Source organism: Lampris incognitus, chromosome 5 (assembly GCF_029633865.1).
Source record: "Lampris incognitus isolate fLamInc1 chromosome 5, fLamInc1.hap2, whole genome shotgun sequence".
Taxonomy (NCBI): domain Eukaryota; kingdom Metazoa; phylum Chordata; class Actinopteri; order Lampriformes; family Lampridae; genus Lampris; species Lampris incognitus.
Window position 1 is genome coordinate 2,308,811 of NC_079215.1, and position 16,651 is coordinate 2,325,461.

Below are 16,651 nucleotides of genomic sequence, written 5' to 3' on the forward strand. Positions count from 1 at the left end.
TTACACACTATAACTATATGTGACTCTGTCGTGTAGGTATTACACACTATAACTATATGTGAAGCTGTCATGTAGGTATTACACACTATAACTATATGTGACGCTGTCATGTAGGTATTACACACTATAACTATATGTGACGCTTCAGTCTGCCTGCGTGCTCTGACTCTGGCTCTGTGGTCTTGTCCCTTCACATGAGCAGCTGATGACCAAGCACTCATCCAAGCGTCTGGGCTGTGGCCCGGAGGGTGAGAGAGACATCAGGGAGCATGCCTTCTTCAGACGCATCGACTGGGAACGTCTCCAGAACAAGGAGATACAGCCTCCGTTCAAGCCCAAAGTGGTGAGTCGAGTACACAAGACACACTTGCACATCTGATACGATAATTAACGGCCAAGTAACCGTCGTGGTTTATCCCAGATAGATAAAACTGCTGTGGCCCGGACCCGTCCCACGCCTGACACTTCATCCGGCCCACATACCGCGTGTACTGATGGCACTTGGGCGGTCCACTCCTGTTTGCTAAATCTGGGCCAGAACCAAGCCATAACAATGCCGCATGTGCCACATATTTGCCAAAGGTGGCCCATATTCGTGATATTTGGGCCATATTCACCGTTTACCACACGGAGCACTTCAGGTTCACATCCAGATCACATGTTGCCCAGAGCACCCTTTCTCTGCCAGAAAAGGCCCACATGTGATTTGGCATATTTGAGCCATATTTGCTATTAAACATGTGGGCCACTTCAGGCTCACATCCATTTTGTCCGGGTCAGAAGAAGGCCATCAATACAGCATCACTGCCTGAAGTGGCCCACATCCAGATGCTGTATGGGATGTATGCAAACAGTTGGGGGTGCAAAACACTCGGTGCTACATGGACGTGCGCCTATCATATCTAGCAGGTGTACAAATGACAGCAGTCCCTTCGAATATGAAGACTACTGGTAGTTCTAGACCAGATCACCGCCCTTTAACAGTTCCGCCGGTTGCACACAGTACAGACGGTCGTGTGCTGAAACACAGGGGCGTACACACACATTCATATTGGCACCTTGTGATGCTGCACAAACACAGTTGTCAGAACTCGGCAGCGTGCTCACCTGCAAACAGGAAGATTAACTCAGGAGAGCAGACTCATAAACAAGGGAGATCAAACAAATGGTCAGGGCAGATGTGCACATGGCTACAAGGCAAAATGAGATCACTGTTTCATCCCACTCTGACAAGTAGGTGGGTCGTTTTGTTTATTTTTATTTTTTCACTCGGCCGAAACCGTGAGGTTTTATGCGATTTTGTTGCGGTCCCTGGGGGCAGATGTGTTCTCGTCAGGTTGTTCACCAGCCCGTACCTCCTCCTCCCAGTCAGACATGTCAGCATGCGTACCGAGGGAGGACGGAGATGGAGGGGGGGGCCGCATAAAACCACCATACCTACAGTAGTTTTTTATAGTGTTACCTTATGTAAGTTCACTTGTTCTCATGTTGCATCTAACTTGTTCAAGCTACATATCGTGTACTGTGGCCATGAAATTATTATAAGTCATTTAAAATACCAATCAAACGCAGATATTCCAAAGTATTAAAACTTGCTACTAGGTGGCACGGTGGTGCAGTGGTTAGCGCGGGCGCCTCACAGCAAGAAGATCCTGGGTTCGAGCCCCGGGGTAGTCCAGCCTTGGGGGTCGTCCCGGGTCGTCCTCTGTGTGGAGTTTGCATGTTCTCCCCGTGTCTGTGTGGGTTTCCTCCGGGGGCTCCTGTTTCCTCCCACAGTCCAAAGACATGTAGGTGATGTGAATCGGCCATACTAAATTGTCTATAGGTGTGAATTTGTGAATGTGTGTGTGTGTGTGTGTGTGTGTGTGGGCCCTGTGTGATGGTCTGGCGGTCTGTCCAGGGTGTCTCCCCGCCTGCCACCCAATGACTGCTGGGATAGGCTCCAGCATCGATAGGCTCCAGCATCCCCGCCACCCTGAGAGCAGGATAAGCGGTTCGGATGATGGATGATGGATGGATAAAACTTGCTACTAGACAAACTCAACTAAGTGGTGTTGAATTGAACAATAACATCAAGTGGTGCATCAAGATGCAATTAAGTTGGGGCATCTGGGTAGCGCAGCTGTCTATTCCGTTGCCTACCAACATGGGGATCACCGGCTCGAATCCCCGCGTTACCTCCGGCTTGGTTGGTCGGGGCACCTGTTCGGGGGGGAGGGGGAACTGGGGGATAGCGTGATCCTCCTATGCGCTACATCCCCTTGGTGAAACTCCTCACTGTCAGGTGAAGCGGCTGGTGACTCCACATGTATGGGAGGAGACATGTGGTAGTCTGCAGCCCTCCCCGGATCAGCAGAGGGGAATGGAGCAGAGACCAGGACGGCTCAGAAGAGTGGGGTACTTGGCTGGATACAATTGGGGAGAAAAGGGGGGGTCCCAAAAATTTTTTTTCTCATACTTGCACATCGGTAAATCACATCACCAGCGTACGTAGTTACTCACGCCTACATCGTTACCACAGCAACCCATGCAGACAGGTGTGTGATGTCTGGACACACAAATCCCATCCGACCACTTGCAAATAACAGTGTGGACAGTCTGTCTTAAAGATCTGATATGAGGAAAAAGTCCGATTTGCCGACAGTCAGAACAGGGCCTTAGTTGTGTTGTCTGTCCATGTCCACTGAAAAGTTGTATCATCGCTCTGACGACAGCTCGTCATTTAACTGGAAGTTGGTGTTAGATGTTAAACGACAAAAAAAATTAAGGTTAGTTTGATCTTGTACAAGACATGGAGTGTTTAAATTTATGGAGACATGTAGGTATGGATGGATGGAAAAATAAACAAGGACACTAAGTTAGGCAAGCCTATGGCCTCAGGTGACAAGTAAAGGCAGGCCTAAAAACTAATGTTCACCAAAATGTCAAAGGTGGCCAATGAAATCCTCTGCTGAACCCCCACCTTCTGTTGGAAGATAGATAGATAGACAGACAGACAGACAGACAGACAGACAGACAGACAGACAGACAGACAGACAGACAGACAGACAGACAGACAGACAGACAGACAGACAGACCCCAATTCCAATGAAGTTGGGACGTTGTGTAAAACGTGAATAAAAACAGAATACAATGATTTGCAAATCCTTTTCCACCTATATTCAGTTGAATACACTAAAAAGACAAGATATTTAACGTTCAAACTGATAAACTTGATTGTTTTTTGCAAATATTCACTCATTTTGAATGTGATGCCTGCAACACGTTCCAAAGAAGCTGGGACAGGGGCAACAAAAGACTGGGAAAGTTGAGGAATGCTCAAAAAACACCTGTGTGGAACATTCCACAGGTGAACAGGTTAACTGGGAACAGGGGAGTGTCATGATTGGGTATAAAAGGAGCATCCCTGAAAGGCTCAGTCGTTCACAAGCAAGGATGGAGCGAGGTTCACCACTTTGTGAACAACTGCGTGAGCAAATAGTCCGACAGTTTAAGAACAACGTTTCTCAACGTACAACTGCAAGGAATTTAGGGATTTCATCATCTCCAGTCCATAATATCATCACAAGATTCAGAGAATCCGCAGAAATCTCTGCACGTAAGCGGCAAGGCCCAAAACCAACAGTGAATACCCGTGACCTTCGACCCCTCAGGTGGCACTGCATTAAAAACCAACATCATTGTGTAAAGGATATTACCACCTGGGCTCAGGAACACTTGGGAAAACCATCGTCAGTTAACACAGTTGGTCGCTACATCTACAAGTGCAAGTTAAAACTCTACCATGCAAGTCCGCGGTGGTGTAGCGGTCTAAGCATCGGCTTTGTGTCGATGCAGTTGCCCACTGGGGACTGGGGTTCGCGCCCCGGTCTCGTCAGATCCGACTATGGACGGACTCGATGAAGCAGCAATCATTGGCAACGCTGTCTTCAGGAGGGGGGTGGAGTCGGCTTGTGTACGTCACGTGAATGCGTCTCTGGGTGTGTCGGAAAAAGCAGTGGTTCGGCCTGGAGTTGCCTTGTCACGAAAGTGGGGAGGCGTCTCCTTCGAGACTGCCGGCCGGAGAGATGCAGTTGGCAAACGCATGCAGTACAAGGGTGGGTGTTTGAATTAAAATAGGGATCGATTGGTCACTAAATTGGGAGAAATCAGAAATACATTTTAAAAAAATAAATAAATAAACTCTACCATGCAAAGCAGATATCAACACCACCCAGAAACGCCGCCGGCTTCTCTGGGCCGAGCTCCTCTGAGATGGACTGACCCAAAGTGGACAAGTGTGCTGTGGTCTGACGAGTCCACATTTCACATTGTTTTTGGAAATCATGGATGTCGTGTCCTCCGGGCTAAAGAGGAAAAGGACCATCCAGATCGTTATCAGCCCAGAGTCCAAAAGCCAGCATCTGTGATGGTATGGGGGGTGTTAGTGCCCATGGCATCATGGGTAACTTGCACATCTGTGAAGGCACCATTAATGCTGAAAGGTACATACAGGTTTTGGAGCGACATGTGCTGCCATCCAAGCGACGTCTTTTTCAGGAACGTCCCTGCTTATTTCAGCAAGACAATGCCAAGCCACTTTCTGCAGATGTTACACCAGCGGGGCTTCGTAGTAAAAGAGTGCAGGTACTGGACTGGCCTGCCTGCAGTCCAGACCTGTCTCCCATTGATAATGTGTGGCGCATTATGAAGCGCAAAATACAACAATGGAGACCCCGGACTGTTGAGCAACTGAAGTCGTACATCAAGCAAGAATGGGAAAGAATTCCATCTACAAAGCTTCAACAAGCAGTGTCCTCAGTTCCCAAATGCTAATTGAGTGTTGTTAAAAGGAAAGGTGGTGTAACACAGTGGTGAACATGTCCCTGTCCCAGCTTCTTTGGAACGGGTTGCAGGCATCACATTCACAATGAGTGAATATTTGCAAAAAAACAATAAAGTTTATCAGTTTGAACATTAAATATCTTGTCTTTGTAGTGTATTCAATTGAATATAGGTGGAAAAGGATTTGCACATCATTGTATTCTGTTTTTATTCACGTTTTACACAACGTCCCAACTTCATTGGAATTGGGGTTTGTGGATAGAAAAGTGCTATATAAGTTTAATTTATTATTATTATTATTAGACAGATAGACACACAGATAGACAGACAGACAGACAGATAGATAGATAGACATAGATAAAAAAGCGCTATACAAGTTTAATTTATTAGTATTATTATTATTAGACAGATAGACACATATAGATAGATAGATTGATGGACGGACGGATCGATAGATAGATAGATAGATAGATAGATAGATAGATAGATAGATAGATAGATAGATAGATAGATAGATAGATAGATAGATAGATAGATAGATAGATAGATAGATAGGTGGATAGATAGGTGGATAGATAGGTGGATAGATAGGTGGATAGACAGATAGACATCAGATTAGTCATGAATGGATGACAGAAGTGTGCCAAGTGCACTTATAGCAGCAGAAACGAGCTCTGCTAAAATGATCACTTTTCAGAGTTGTGTACTTTTCTTCAGAGTTGTGTACTCGGATTGCAGAAGTGATCAGTGAGGGTGGAATAGGTTATGATGAAGTATTTATAAGGGCTTTTTACACGTCATAGCCGGTAATGAGATCTGCTACATGTGGATTAGGGAGGCAGATGATTGTGGAGGCCATAACACAGAGAACCATTACTGGTAATGAGATGGAAACACAGATGGAGAGGAGGCGGTGTACATGTGTTTGTCTCACCAGAATGAAGGCCAATGTTTGAAAATGTTTGCATTTGTTTTTACAACCTTTGATGCTGCTTAGGCATTTCAGCATTTCACTGAGATACTGCTGTTTAGCTTTGTTCTGCCCTGCTAACACGTAGTGTCCAGCCTGCTAGCTCGGCAGACAGACAGCACATAGTGTCCAGCCTGCTAGCTCGGCAGGCAGACAACATGTAGTGTCCAGCCTGCTAGCTCGGCAGGCAGACAACACGTAGTGTCCAGCCTGCTAACTCGGCAGACAGACAGCACGTAGTGTCCAGCCTGCTAACTTGGCAGACAGACAACTGTAGTGTCCAGCCTGCTAGCTTCGCCGATAGACAACACGTAGTGTCCAGCTTGCTAGCTCGGCCGACAGACAACACGTAGTGTCCAGCCTGCTAGCTCGGCAGACAGACAGCACGTAGTGTCCAGCCTGTTACAGACAACTGTAGTGTCCAGCCTGCTAGCTCAACAGACAGACAGCACATAGTGCCCAGCCTGCTAGCTCGGCAGACAGACAGCACATAATGTCCGGCCTGCTAGCTCGGCAGACAGACAACATGTAGTGTCCAGCCTGCTAGCTCGGCAGACAGACAACATGTAGTGTCCAGCCTGCTAGCTCGGCAGAAAGACAACATGTAGTGTTCAGCCTGCTAGCTCGGCAGACAGACAACATGTAGTGTCCAGCCTGCTAACTCGGCAGACAGACAGCACATAGTGCCCAGCCTGCTAGCTCGGCAGACAGACAGCACATAGTGTCCAGCCTGCTAGCTCGGCAGACAGACAACATGTAGTGTCCAGCCTGCTAACTCGGCAGACAGACAGCACGTAGTGTCCAGCCTGCTGGCTCGGCAGACAGACAACACGTAGTGTCCAGCCTGCTACAGACAACTGTAGTGTCCAGCCTGCTAGCTCAGCAGACAGACAACACGTCGTGTCCAGCCTGCTACAGACAACTGTAGTGTCCAGCCTGCTAGCTCAGCAGACAGACAGCACATAGTGTCCAGCCTGCTAACTCGGCAGAAAGACAGCACGTAGTGTCCAGCCTGTGACAGACAACTGTAGTGTCCAGCCTGCTAGCTCGGCAGACAGACAACACATAGTGTCCAGCCTGTTAGCTCGGCAGACAGACATGTGGTGTCCCGAGCTAGCAGGCTGGACTCCTGCTGATACTCCTTAAGCCACACACCATCTCAACACTCCTGCAGCCAAACACTACCTCAACACTGCTGCAGCCAAACACTACCTCAACACTGCTGCAGCCACACACCACCTCAACACTGCTGCAGCCACACACCACCTCAACACTGCTGCAGCCAAACACTACCTCAACACTGCTGCAGCCACACACCACCTCAACACTGCTGCAGCCACACACCACCTCAACACTGCTGCAGCCAAACACTACCTCAACACTGCTGCAGCCAAACACTACCTCAACACTGCTGCAGCCACACACCACCTCAACACTGCTGCAGCCACACACCACCTCAACACTGCTGCAGCCACACACCACCTCAACACTGCTGCAGCCACACACCAACTCAACATTCCTGCAGCCACACACTACCTCAACACTCCTGCAGCCACACACCACCTCAACACTGCTGCAGCCACACACCACCTCAACACTCCTGCAGCCAAACACCACCTCAACACTGCTGCAGCCAAACACTACCTCAACACTCCTGCAGCCAAACACTACCCCAACACTGCTGCAGCCAAACACCACCTCAACACTCCTGCAGCCAAACACTACCTCAACACTGCTGCGGCCAAACACTACCTCAACACTGCTGCGGCCAAACACTACCTCAACACTGCTGCAGCCACACACTACCTCAACACTGCTGCAGCCACACACCACCTCAACACTGCTGCAGCCACACACCAACTCAACATTCCTGCAGCCACACACTACCTCAACACTGCTGCACCCACACACCACCTCAACACTGCTGCAGCCAAACACCACCTCAACACTCCTGCAGCCACACACCACCTCAACACTGCTGCAGCCACACACCACCTCAACACTGCTGCAGCCCCACACCAACTCAACATTCCTGCAGCCACACACTACCTCAACACTGCTGCACCCACACACCACCTCAACACTGCTGCCGCCAAACACCACCTCAACACTCCTGCAGCCAAACACCACCTCAACACTGCTGCAGCCACACACCACCTCAACACTCCTGCAGCCAAACACTACCTCAACACTGCTGCAGCCAAACACTACCTCAATACTGCTGCAGCCAAACACGACCTCAACACTCCTGCAGCCAAACACTACCTCAACACTGCTGCAGCCACACACCACCTCAACACTCCTGCAGCCAAACACCACCTCAACACTCCTGCAGCCAAACACTACCTCAACACTGCTGCGGCCAAACACTACCTCAACACTGCTGCGGCCAAACACTACCTCAACACTGCTGCGGCCAAACACTACCTCAACACTGCTTCAGCCAAACACCACCTCAACACTGTTGCAGCCAAACACTACCTCAACACTGCTGCAGCCACACACTACCTCAACACTGCTGCAGCCACACACCACCTCAACACTGCTGCAGCCACACACCAACTCAACATTCCTGCAGCCACACACTACCTCAACACTGCTGCACCCACACACCACCTCAACACTGCTGCAGCCAAACACCACCTCAACACTCCTGCAGCCACACACCACCTCAACACTGCTGCAGCCACACACCACCTCAACACTGCTGCAGCCCCACACCAACTCAACATTCCTGCAGCCACACACTACCTCAACACTGCTGCACCCACACACCACCTCAACACTGCTGCCGCCAAACACCACCTCAACACTCCTGCAGCCAAACACCACCTCAACACTGCTGCAGCCACACACCACCTCAACACTCCTGCAGCCAAACACTACCTCAACACTGCTGCAGCCAAACACTACCTCAATACTGCTGCAGCCAAACACGACCTCAACACTCCTGCAGCCAAACACTACCTCAACACTGCTGCAGCCACACACCACCTCAACACTCCTGCAGCCAAACACCACCTCAACACTCCTGCAGCCAAACACTACCTCAACACTGCTGCGGCCAAACACTACCTCAACACTGCTGCGGCCAAACACTACCTCAACACTGCTGCGGCCAAACACTACCTCAACACTGCTTCAGCCAAACACCACCTCAACACTGCTGCAGCCAAACACTACCTCAACACTGCTGCAGCCACACACCACCTCAACACTCCTGCAGCCAAACACCACCTCAACACTGCTGCAGCCAAACACTACCTCAACACTGCTGCAGCCACACACCACCTCAACACTCCTGCAGCCAAACACTACCTCAACACTGCTGCGGCCAAACACTACCTCAACACTGCTTCAGCCAAACACCACCTCAACACTGCTTCAGCCAAACACCACCTCAACACTGCTGCAGCCAAACACTACCTCAACACTGCTGCAGCCACACACCACCTCAACACTCCTGCAGCCAAACACCACCTCAACACTGCTGCAGCCAAACACTACCTCAACACTGCTGCGGCCAAACACTACCTCAACACTGCTGCAGCCAAACACCACCTCAACACTCCTGCAGCCAAACACTACCTCAACACTGCTGCAGCCACACACCACCTCAACACTCCTGCAGCCAAACACTACCTCAACACTGCTGCAGCCACACACCACCCCAATACTCCTGCAGCCAAACACCACCTCAACACTGCTGCAGCCAAACACTACCTCAACACTGCTGCAGCCAAACACTACCTCAACACTGCTGCGGCCAAACACTACCTCAACACTGCTGCAGCCACACACCACCTCAACACTGCTGCAGCCACACACCACCTCAACACTGCTGCAGCCACACACCACCTCAACACTCCTGCAGCCAAACACTACCTCAACACTACTGCAGCCACACACCACCTCAATACTCCTGCAGCCAAACACCACCTCAACACTCATGCACCTATACGACACAAGCTTGATGTATGATAAGATAGTGGTGTTTTTTGGGGGTTTTTTTTATGACGATATTGTCATGATTTGGAAAAACATCAGTACACACACACACACACACACACACACACACACACACACACTATCTCAAGTTACCCTTAGAAAAAATAGTATACTTGAAGTTTATTTTATTAAGTAAACTTCAAGTAAAGTTCAAGTACTAGTAGTATACTTGTAAGTATACTTAAATATAATTTTGTTTAGAATATCTCTGATAAGTACTTAAAAAGTAAACTGAAAGTATACTTACTGATTTTTAGTTTAAAATAAGTATACTAATAGTACACTTGAATAAACTACTTAGAAATCTACATAATCGACTTTGGTGTCTCTTTCTTGTGAAATTGTGCTCACGTGTGTGAGAACAAAGGCTTGACACCAGCAGCAGGTTGTGCGACATGGGAGTAATGGAGACACTGTGCTAATGTAACGTGACTGTAATCACATGTAACACTCAGCGGGCTCCATCCTGACTCACACGTCATCACTGCAGCATGCATTAACCATGAACTGCATTAACCAGGGTCGAATCCCTCGCCCAGGCTGCGTCTCCATAATCCATCTGCCCGCCTACACGTATGTGATTACACTAAACAAAGAGTCTGCTTTTTGTGTGTGTGTGTTTGTGTGTGTGTGTGTCATATAATTGGTATTTTACCAGTTTAGGAATGAAATCATTAAAACAGAATTTTTTTTCAGCACTCAAGTTCAGGTTTATTTATATAGACTTGGGATTTGCCTTAAGACGATAAACGGTCGTCCGGGTAGCATGGCGGTCTATTGCGTTACCTACCAGCACGTAGATCTCCAGATGAATCCTCATGTTACCTACGGTTTGCTGGGGCATCTGTCTCTACAGACACAATTGGCCGTGTCTGCGGGTGGGAAGCCGGATGTGGGGATGTGTCTTGGTCGCTGCACTAGTGCCTCCTCTGGTCGGTTGGGGCGCCTGTTCCGGGGGGAGGGGGAACTGGGGGGAATAGCGTGATCCTCCCATGTATCGGAAGAGGCATGTGGTAGTCTGCAGCCCTCCCCAGATCAGCAGAGGGGATGGAGCAGTGACCGGGACTGCTCAGAATAGTGGGGGTAATTGGCCAGGTACAACTGGGGAGAAAAGTAGGGGAAATCCAAGAAATAATTTTAAAAAAATAAGACGATGAACATTACGTAAGAAAAGATGGTGGAAGTTATGTGGTTAAAAAAGATGCTAGGTAGCTCACAATATAAAAAAAGATTTTTCAATGCAAAGTTGTGATACTGTCCACAGATGGTATTTGCTGCGATGCATTACAGTCGGTCCGAGTGTGGAATAAATATGTCGTTTTGACCCCAGCTTTGTGAGGTGAAAGCACAGCTGCAGGCTCAGGTTATGTAGAGCTTGGGCTCAGGTTATGTAGAGCCTGGGCTCAGGTTATGTAGAGCCTGGGCTCAGGTTATGTAGAGCCTGGTATAGCCTGGGCTCAGGTTATGTAGAGCCTGGTATAGCCTGGGCTCAGGTTATGTAGAGCCTGGGCTCAGGTTATGTATAGCCTGGGCTCAGGTTATGTAGAGCCTGGTATAGCCTGGGCTCAGGTTATGTAGAGCCTGGGCTCAGGTTATGTAGAGCCTGGGCTTAGTTTATGTAGAGCCTGGTATAGCCTGGGCTCAGGTTATGTAGAGCCTGGGCTCAGGTTATGTAGAGCCTGGTATAGCCTGGGCTCAGGTTATGTAGAGCCTGGGCTCAGGTTATGTAGAGCCTGGTATAGCCTGGGCTCAGGTTATGTAGAGTCTGGGCTCAGGTTATGTAGAGCCTAGTATAGCCTGGGCTCAGGTTATGTATAGCCTGGGCTCAGGTTATGTATAGCCTGGGCTCAGGTTATGTAGAGCCTGGTATAGCCTGGGCTCAGGTTATGTAGAGCCTGGGCTCAGGTTATGTAGAGCCTGGGCTCAGGTTATGTAGAGCCTGGTATAGCCTGGGCTCAGGTTATGTAGAGCCTGGGCTCAGGTTATGTATAGCCTGGGCTCAGGTTATGTAGAGCCTGGGCTCAGGTTATGTAGAGCCTGGTATAGCCTGGGCTCAGGTTATGTAGAGCCTGGGCTCAGGTTATGTAGAGCCCGGTATAGCCTGGGCTCAGGTTATCTAGAGCCTGGGCTCAGGTTATGTAGAGCCTGGCTTAGTTTATGTAGAGCCTGGTATAGCCTGGGCTCAGGTTATGTAGAGCCTGGGCTCAGGTTATGTAGAGCCTGGTATAGCCTGGGCTCAGGTTATGTAGAGCCTTGTATAGCCTGGGCTCAGGTTATGTATAGCCTGGGCTCAGGTTATGTAGAGCCTTGGCTCAGGTTATGTAGAGCCTGGTATAGCCTGGGCTCAGGTTATGTATAGCCTGGGCTCAGGTTATGTAGAGCCTGGGCTCATGTTATGTATAGCCTGGGCTCAGGTTATGTAGAGCCTCGGCTCAGGTTATGTAGAGCCTGGGCTCATGTTATGTATAGCCTGGGCTCAGGTTATGTAGAGCCTTGGCTCAGGTTATGTAGAGCCTGGTATAGCCTGGGCTCAGGTTATGTATAGCCTGGGCTCAGGTTATGTAGAGCCTGGGCTCATGTTATGTAGAGCCTGGGCTCAGGTTATGTAGAGCCCGGTTTCAGGTTATGTTAGCCTGGGCTATATGGGCCATGAGTAATGTTGATGCATAATTGATGTAACAGTCATATATTATAAAGCTGCCTTTTAGCTCTGCAGCAAATGAGAGAATTCAAAATCCCTTATGTGAAACATATGTGTACGTGCTACTGTCTCTCTCTCTCTCTCTCTCTCTCTCTCTCTCTCTCTCTCTCTCTCTCTCTCTCTCTCTCTCTCTCTCTCTCTCTCTCTCTCTTTCTCTCTTTCCTGAACATGTATACACAGTTTTCATGCACTGTATTTCTCTTTAAAAAAGCAGAAGATGCAACAAGTATGAAGTAGGTTACTCGATGTCCCGTCTGTGTTTTTTGTGTGTTATATTTTTGTGCATGTGCATCTTATAAATTCAGTTGAAATATGTAGTTGTTTTTTCTTCTGTTTCAACTCTCAAGGACTCCCATTCCTATATGAAGGTGAATCCAGGCGTCTGCCCCCCTGCTGTGTCTTGCTGGGTGGTTGTGTTTTGTATGCTGGACACGCTGTGTGTGTTTGAGACTGAGGGAGGGGGGCAAGGGGGGCTCACATGGCAAAGCGGAGGGAAGTTTTCATGCATGTGTGTGCCATCTAAGGTAGTGGTGTGTGTGTTTGTGTGTGTGTGTTGGGAGGTCAGGGGTCAGGAAGAAAGAGGGACCTTCAGTACATGTGTGTGCAGTTTTCTAGAGACTGTCCACCAAAAAACGAGCCCATAGGTGGTTTGTACAAGCAGCTTGTTACAACCTATAGTGAGGTTTAAAGCTACGTCCTCGCGGTCCTCCGTCATTATAACACGTTACTTTCCTGTAACAACAGGCATCTCCTGCCATAAGCTGTCCTGACAACGAGTATTAATGAAAGTAAAGTGTAATGTCACATAGCGGTCATAATGTCCACGCTAGCTGACTTTCTAACTGCTGGCTAACGTTAAGTTAGCTCTTATGACCTTATTCATAGTAAACATACTGCCAACAGCATCTTAGTTACTATACTAGACAGAAAAACAACACAAAAACGCACTGACTACATATTCTGTTGTTCTACACTGTTTTAAAAATCCACAATGCACAGAGGCGAAACGTATTTGTGGCATATCTCCTGCCGCCAGTAGTGGCGCTAATTTAGGAAACGCTCCTGTGGGTCGTATTAGAGGACAAACAACCTATGTGGTCGTATGGGTTGGAGGACTTGTTGGTTTTCTAAGCCAAAGGCACAGCCAGGCCTGCATGCGGTTCTGATTTTTGTCTTCGTGCATGCAAAATGTGCATATTCATAGAGTAGTGCATGCACGTGTGGACTTGTTTATGAGTATGGGCATTAGTGGGTGGAGGCAGAGAGAGAGAGAGAGAGATTTTTTTCAGCACGTCACCTAACCTAGAGAACCTTCATCCTGCTCTGATCCATCATATCCAACCCACCGCCATATAATCCAGCCTGTTTCTGAGTCCATTACCACCAAATAGCAGTCATTAAACCCACTCATACACCCTCCCCCTGTTACTTCCCTCCATCCATCACTAGGTCTAACCCTGTGTTTGTGTAAACTTTCCCCTCTACTTTATCCTCCATCTCCACTCGTTCAGTCTCACCTGACGCCGCTGTGGGATTGTAATCAATACGCACATGCGGCCATTTTGCAGGAAACTTACTGTCTCTATCTGTTGGACACAAGTGTGTGACAGCTCGGAGAACCCAGTCCTACGTGGCAGAGTAATGGACGAGACCGGCTCGGCTACTGTTAATACAGACCTGCATATGGTGCACCATGTTGTTACTGTGCAGCCCATCCAGGGAGGCAAAATGAGCAGCCGTCACATGGCAGGTAGCAGCCTCACACTCGGGTACAACAGCACTCCAGCAGCAGACATCCAATTTTAATATGGCAAGGAAGAGAATGATATCTATATTTCATGTTTCACTCTGAGTCGACCCCTCCTCCAGTTCCTCCCCAGAGAGCTCCTGGTAAGGAAACGCCATTCACAGGATGAGCACTGAGAGAGGATGTGCAGGGTTTAGTCTCGTCCTGAGGGGTTCAGTTGAGTCTCCTTCATTTAGATATCCAGAATGTGTTAGCTGATTTCCTGATGTTGGCGGGGTATTTATTTACACCTTGTTTTTATATCTGCTCAGAATGTGATATCAGGAACATTTGTCATTTCATTTCATGCACTTGTGTACATGAAATTCCTCAGCCCACAGCAGTGCAACACAAAGACACATGCAAACTACAAGAACCCATATATACAAACTACAAAAAGCTACCAAAACTACAAAAACACGTATATCCAAACTACAAAAAGCTACCAAAACTACAGAAACACAAATATCCAAACTAAAAAAAACTACCAAAACGACAAAAACACGTGTATCCACCATATCAACAACAACAAATCATTGTCCAAGAGAGCGAACTCCAGGATGACTGTCAGAACTGCCGGTCTGTATGGCTAGCAGTTAGCTTAGCCTGCCCCGCTTCCACGTCCTGTTCCAACACTGGTACTGGTTGAGGCCGCTGCAAACATGACTTCATGCCATATTGCAGTGAAATAACCAAGGGCCTTATCCCTAAGTACTGTATTGAGATAACTGTTTTTGAAGCATTTTTGTTTTTGTCCTCAAAAAAATGATAATGAGAACTGGAGCCGGGACTTTGGAAGAAGTGGATGAGGTGAGCGGAATCCGAATCCTTAAAATCCAAACAATTCACAACTGCAAAAGAGAGGATTCCCAACTGTAGAAGAGAGGATTCGCAACTCTAGAAGAGAGGATTCACACCTAGAAGAGAGGACTCACAAGTCTAGAAGAGACGGTTCACAACTGTAGAAGAGAGGATTCACAGCTGTAGAAGAGAGGATTCACACCTAGAAGAGAGGACTCACAAGTCTAGAAGAGACGGTTCACAACTGTAGAAGAGAGGATTTACAGTTGTAGAAGAGAGGATTCCCAACTCTAGAAGAGACGGTTCACAACTGTAGAAGAGAGGATTCACAGCTGTAGAAGAGAGGATTCACACCTAGAAGAGAGGACTCACAACTCTAGAAGAGACGGTTCACAACTGTAGAAGAGAGGATTCACAGTTGTAGAAGAGAGGACTCACAACTCCAGAAGAGACGATTCACAACTGTAGAAGAGGGGATTCACACCTAGAAGAGAGGACTCACAAGTCTAGAAGAGAGGATTCACAACTCTAGAAGGGAGGATTCACAACTCTAGAAGAGAGGATTCACAGCTCTCGAATAGAGGATTCACAACTCTAGAAGAGAGGCTTCATAGCTCTAGAAGAGAGGCTTCATAGCTCTAGAAGAGAGGTCACAGTCGGGTCAGATCATCTGGACTCAATGTTTATTGAGAAAAACGTTCCTCTCAATAAACGTTGTGTCCAGATGATCTGACTTGACTTGTCGACTGGGTTACTGACCTGAGTTACTGAGCATCCACACATGTGGAGGAGAACATGAAAGCAGGTCAGATAGTGATGCAGCAGAGGGAGTGTGAGGAATTACTCACTGTGCTGAAGCCTCAAAACACCATACAAGGCCAATGTCTAGAAGACTAGCTCATGCAAACACAAACACACACACACACACACATAGACATGCATAACACCCCCACACACACAAACATACATTCACTCCCACCACACACACACTTGCTTCCTTGCATGTTCTCCTCCCACCACATACACACACACACACACACACACACACATAGACATGCATAACACCCCCACACACACAAACGTACATACACTCACACACACACACGTATACACTCACTTGTGTGGCACTAGAGACAAGCTGCAACTGTTGTTGAGGGGGAAGGGGGGCAGGTCTTGTTGAGGGGGAAGGGGAGCAGGTCTTCTTGAGGGGGAAGGGGAGCAGGTCTTGTTGAGGGGGAAGGGGAGCAGGTCTTGTTGAGGGGGAAGGGGAGCAGGTCTTGTTGAGGGGGAAGGGGAGCAGGTCTTGTTGAGGGGGACGGGGAGCAGGTCTTGTTGAGGGGGAAGGGGGGCAGGTCTTGTTGAGGGGGAAGGGGAGCAGGTCTTGTTGAGGGGGAAGGGGAGCAGGTCTTGTTGAGGGGGAAGGGGAGCAGGTCTTGTTGAGGGGGAAGGGGGGCAGGTCTTGTTGAGGGGGAAGGGGAGCAGGTCTTGTTGAGGGGGAAGGGGAGCAGGTCTTCTTGAGGGGGAAGGGGAGCAGGTCTTGTTGAGGGGGAAGGGGAGCAGG

At 48.5% G+C, this 16,651-nt stretch overlaps 1 protein-coding gene across 2 annotated transcripts in view; it reads left to right on the plus strand.

Moving 5' to 3' along the window:
* Positions 1-16,651, plus strand: part of prkcaa (protein kinase C, alpha, a) — a 412,324-nt gene that overhangs the window by 372,308 nt on the left and 23,365 nt on the right. For both annotated transcript variants that reach the window (XM_056281110.1, XM_056281111.1), the window contains one exon: positions 203-343. In XM_056281110.1, the coding sequence (XP_056137085.1) occupies positions 203-343 (141 nt within the window). The remainder of the gene's footprint in view (positions 1-202; positions 344-16,651) is intronic.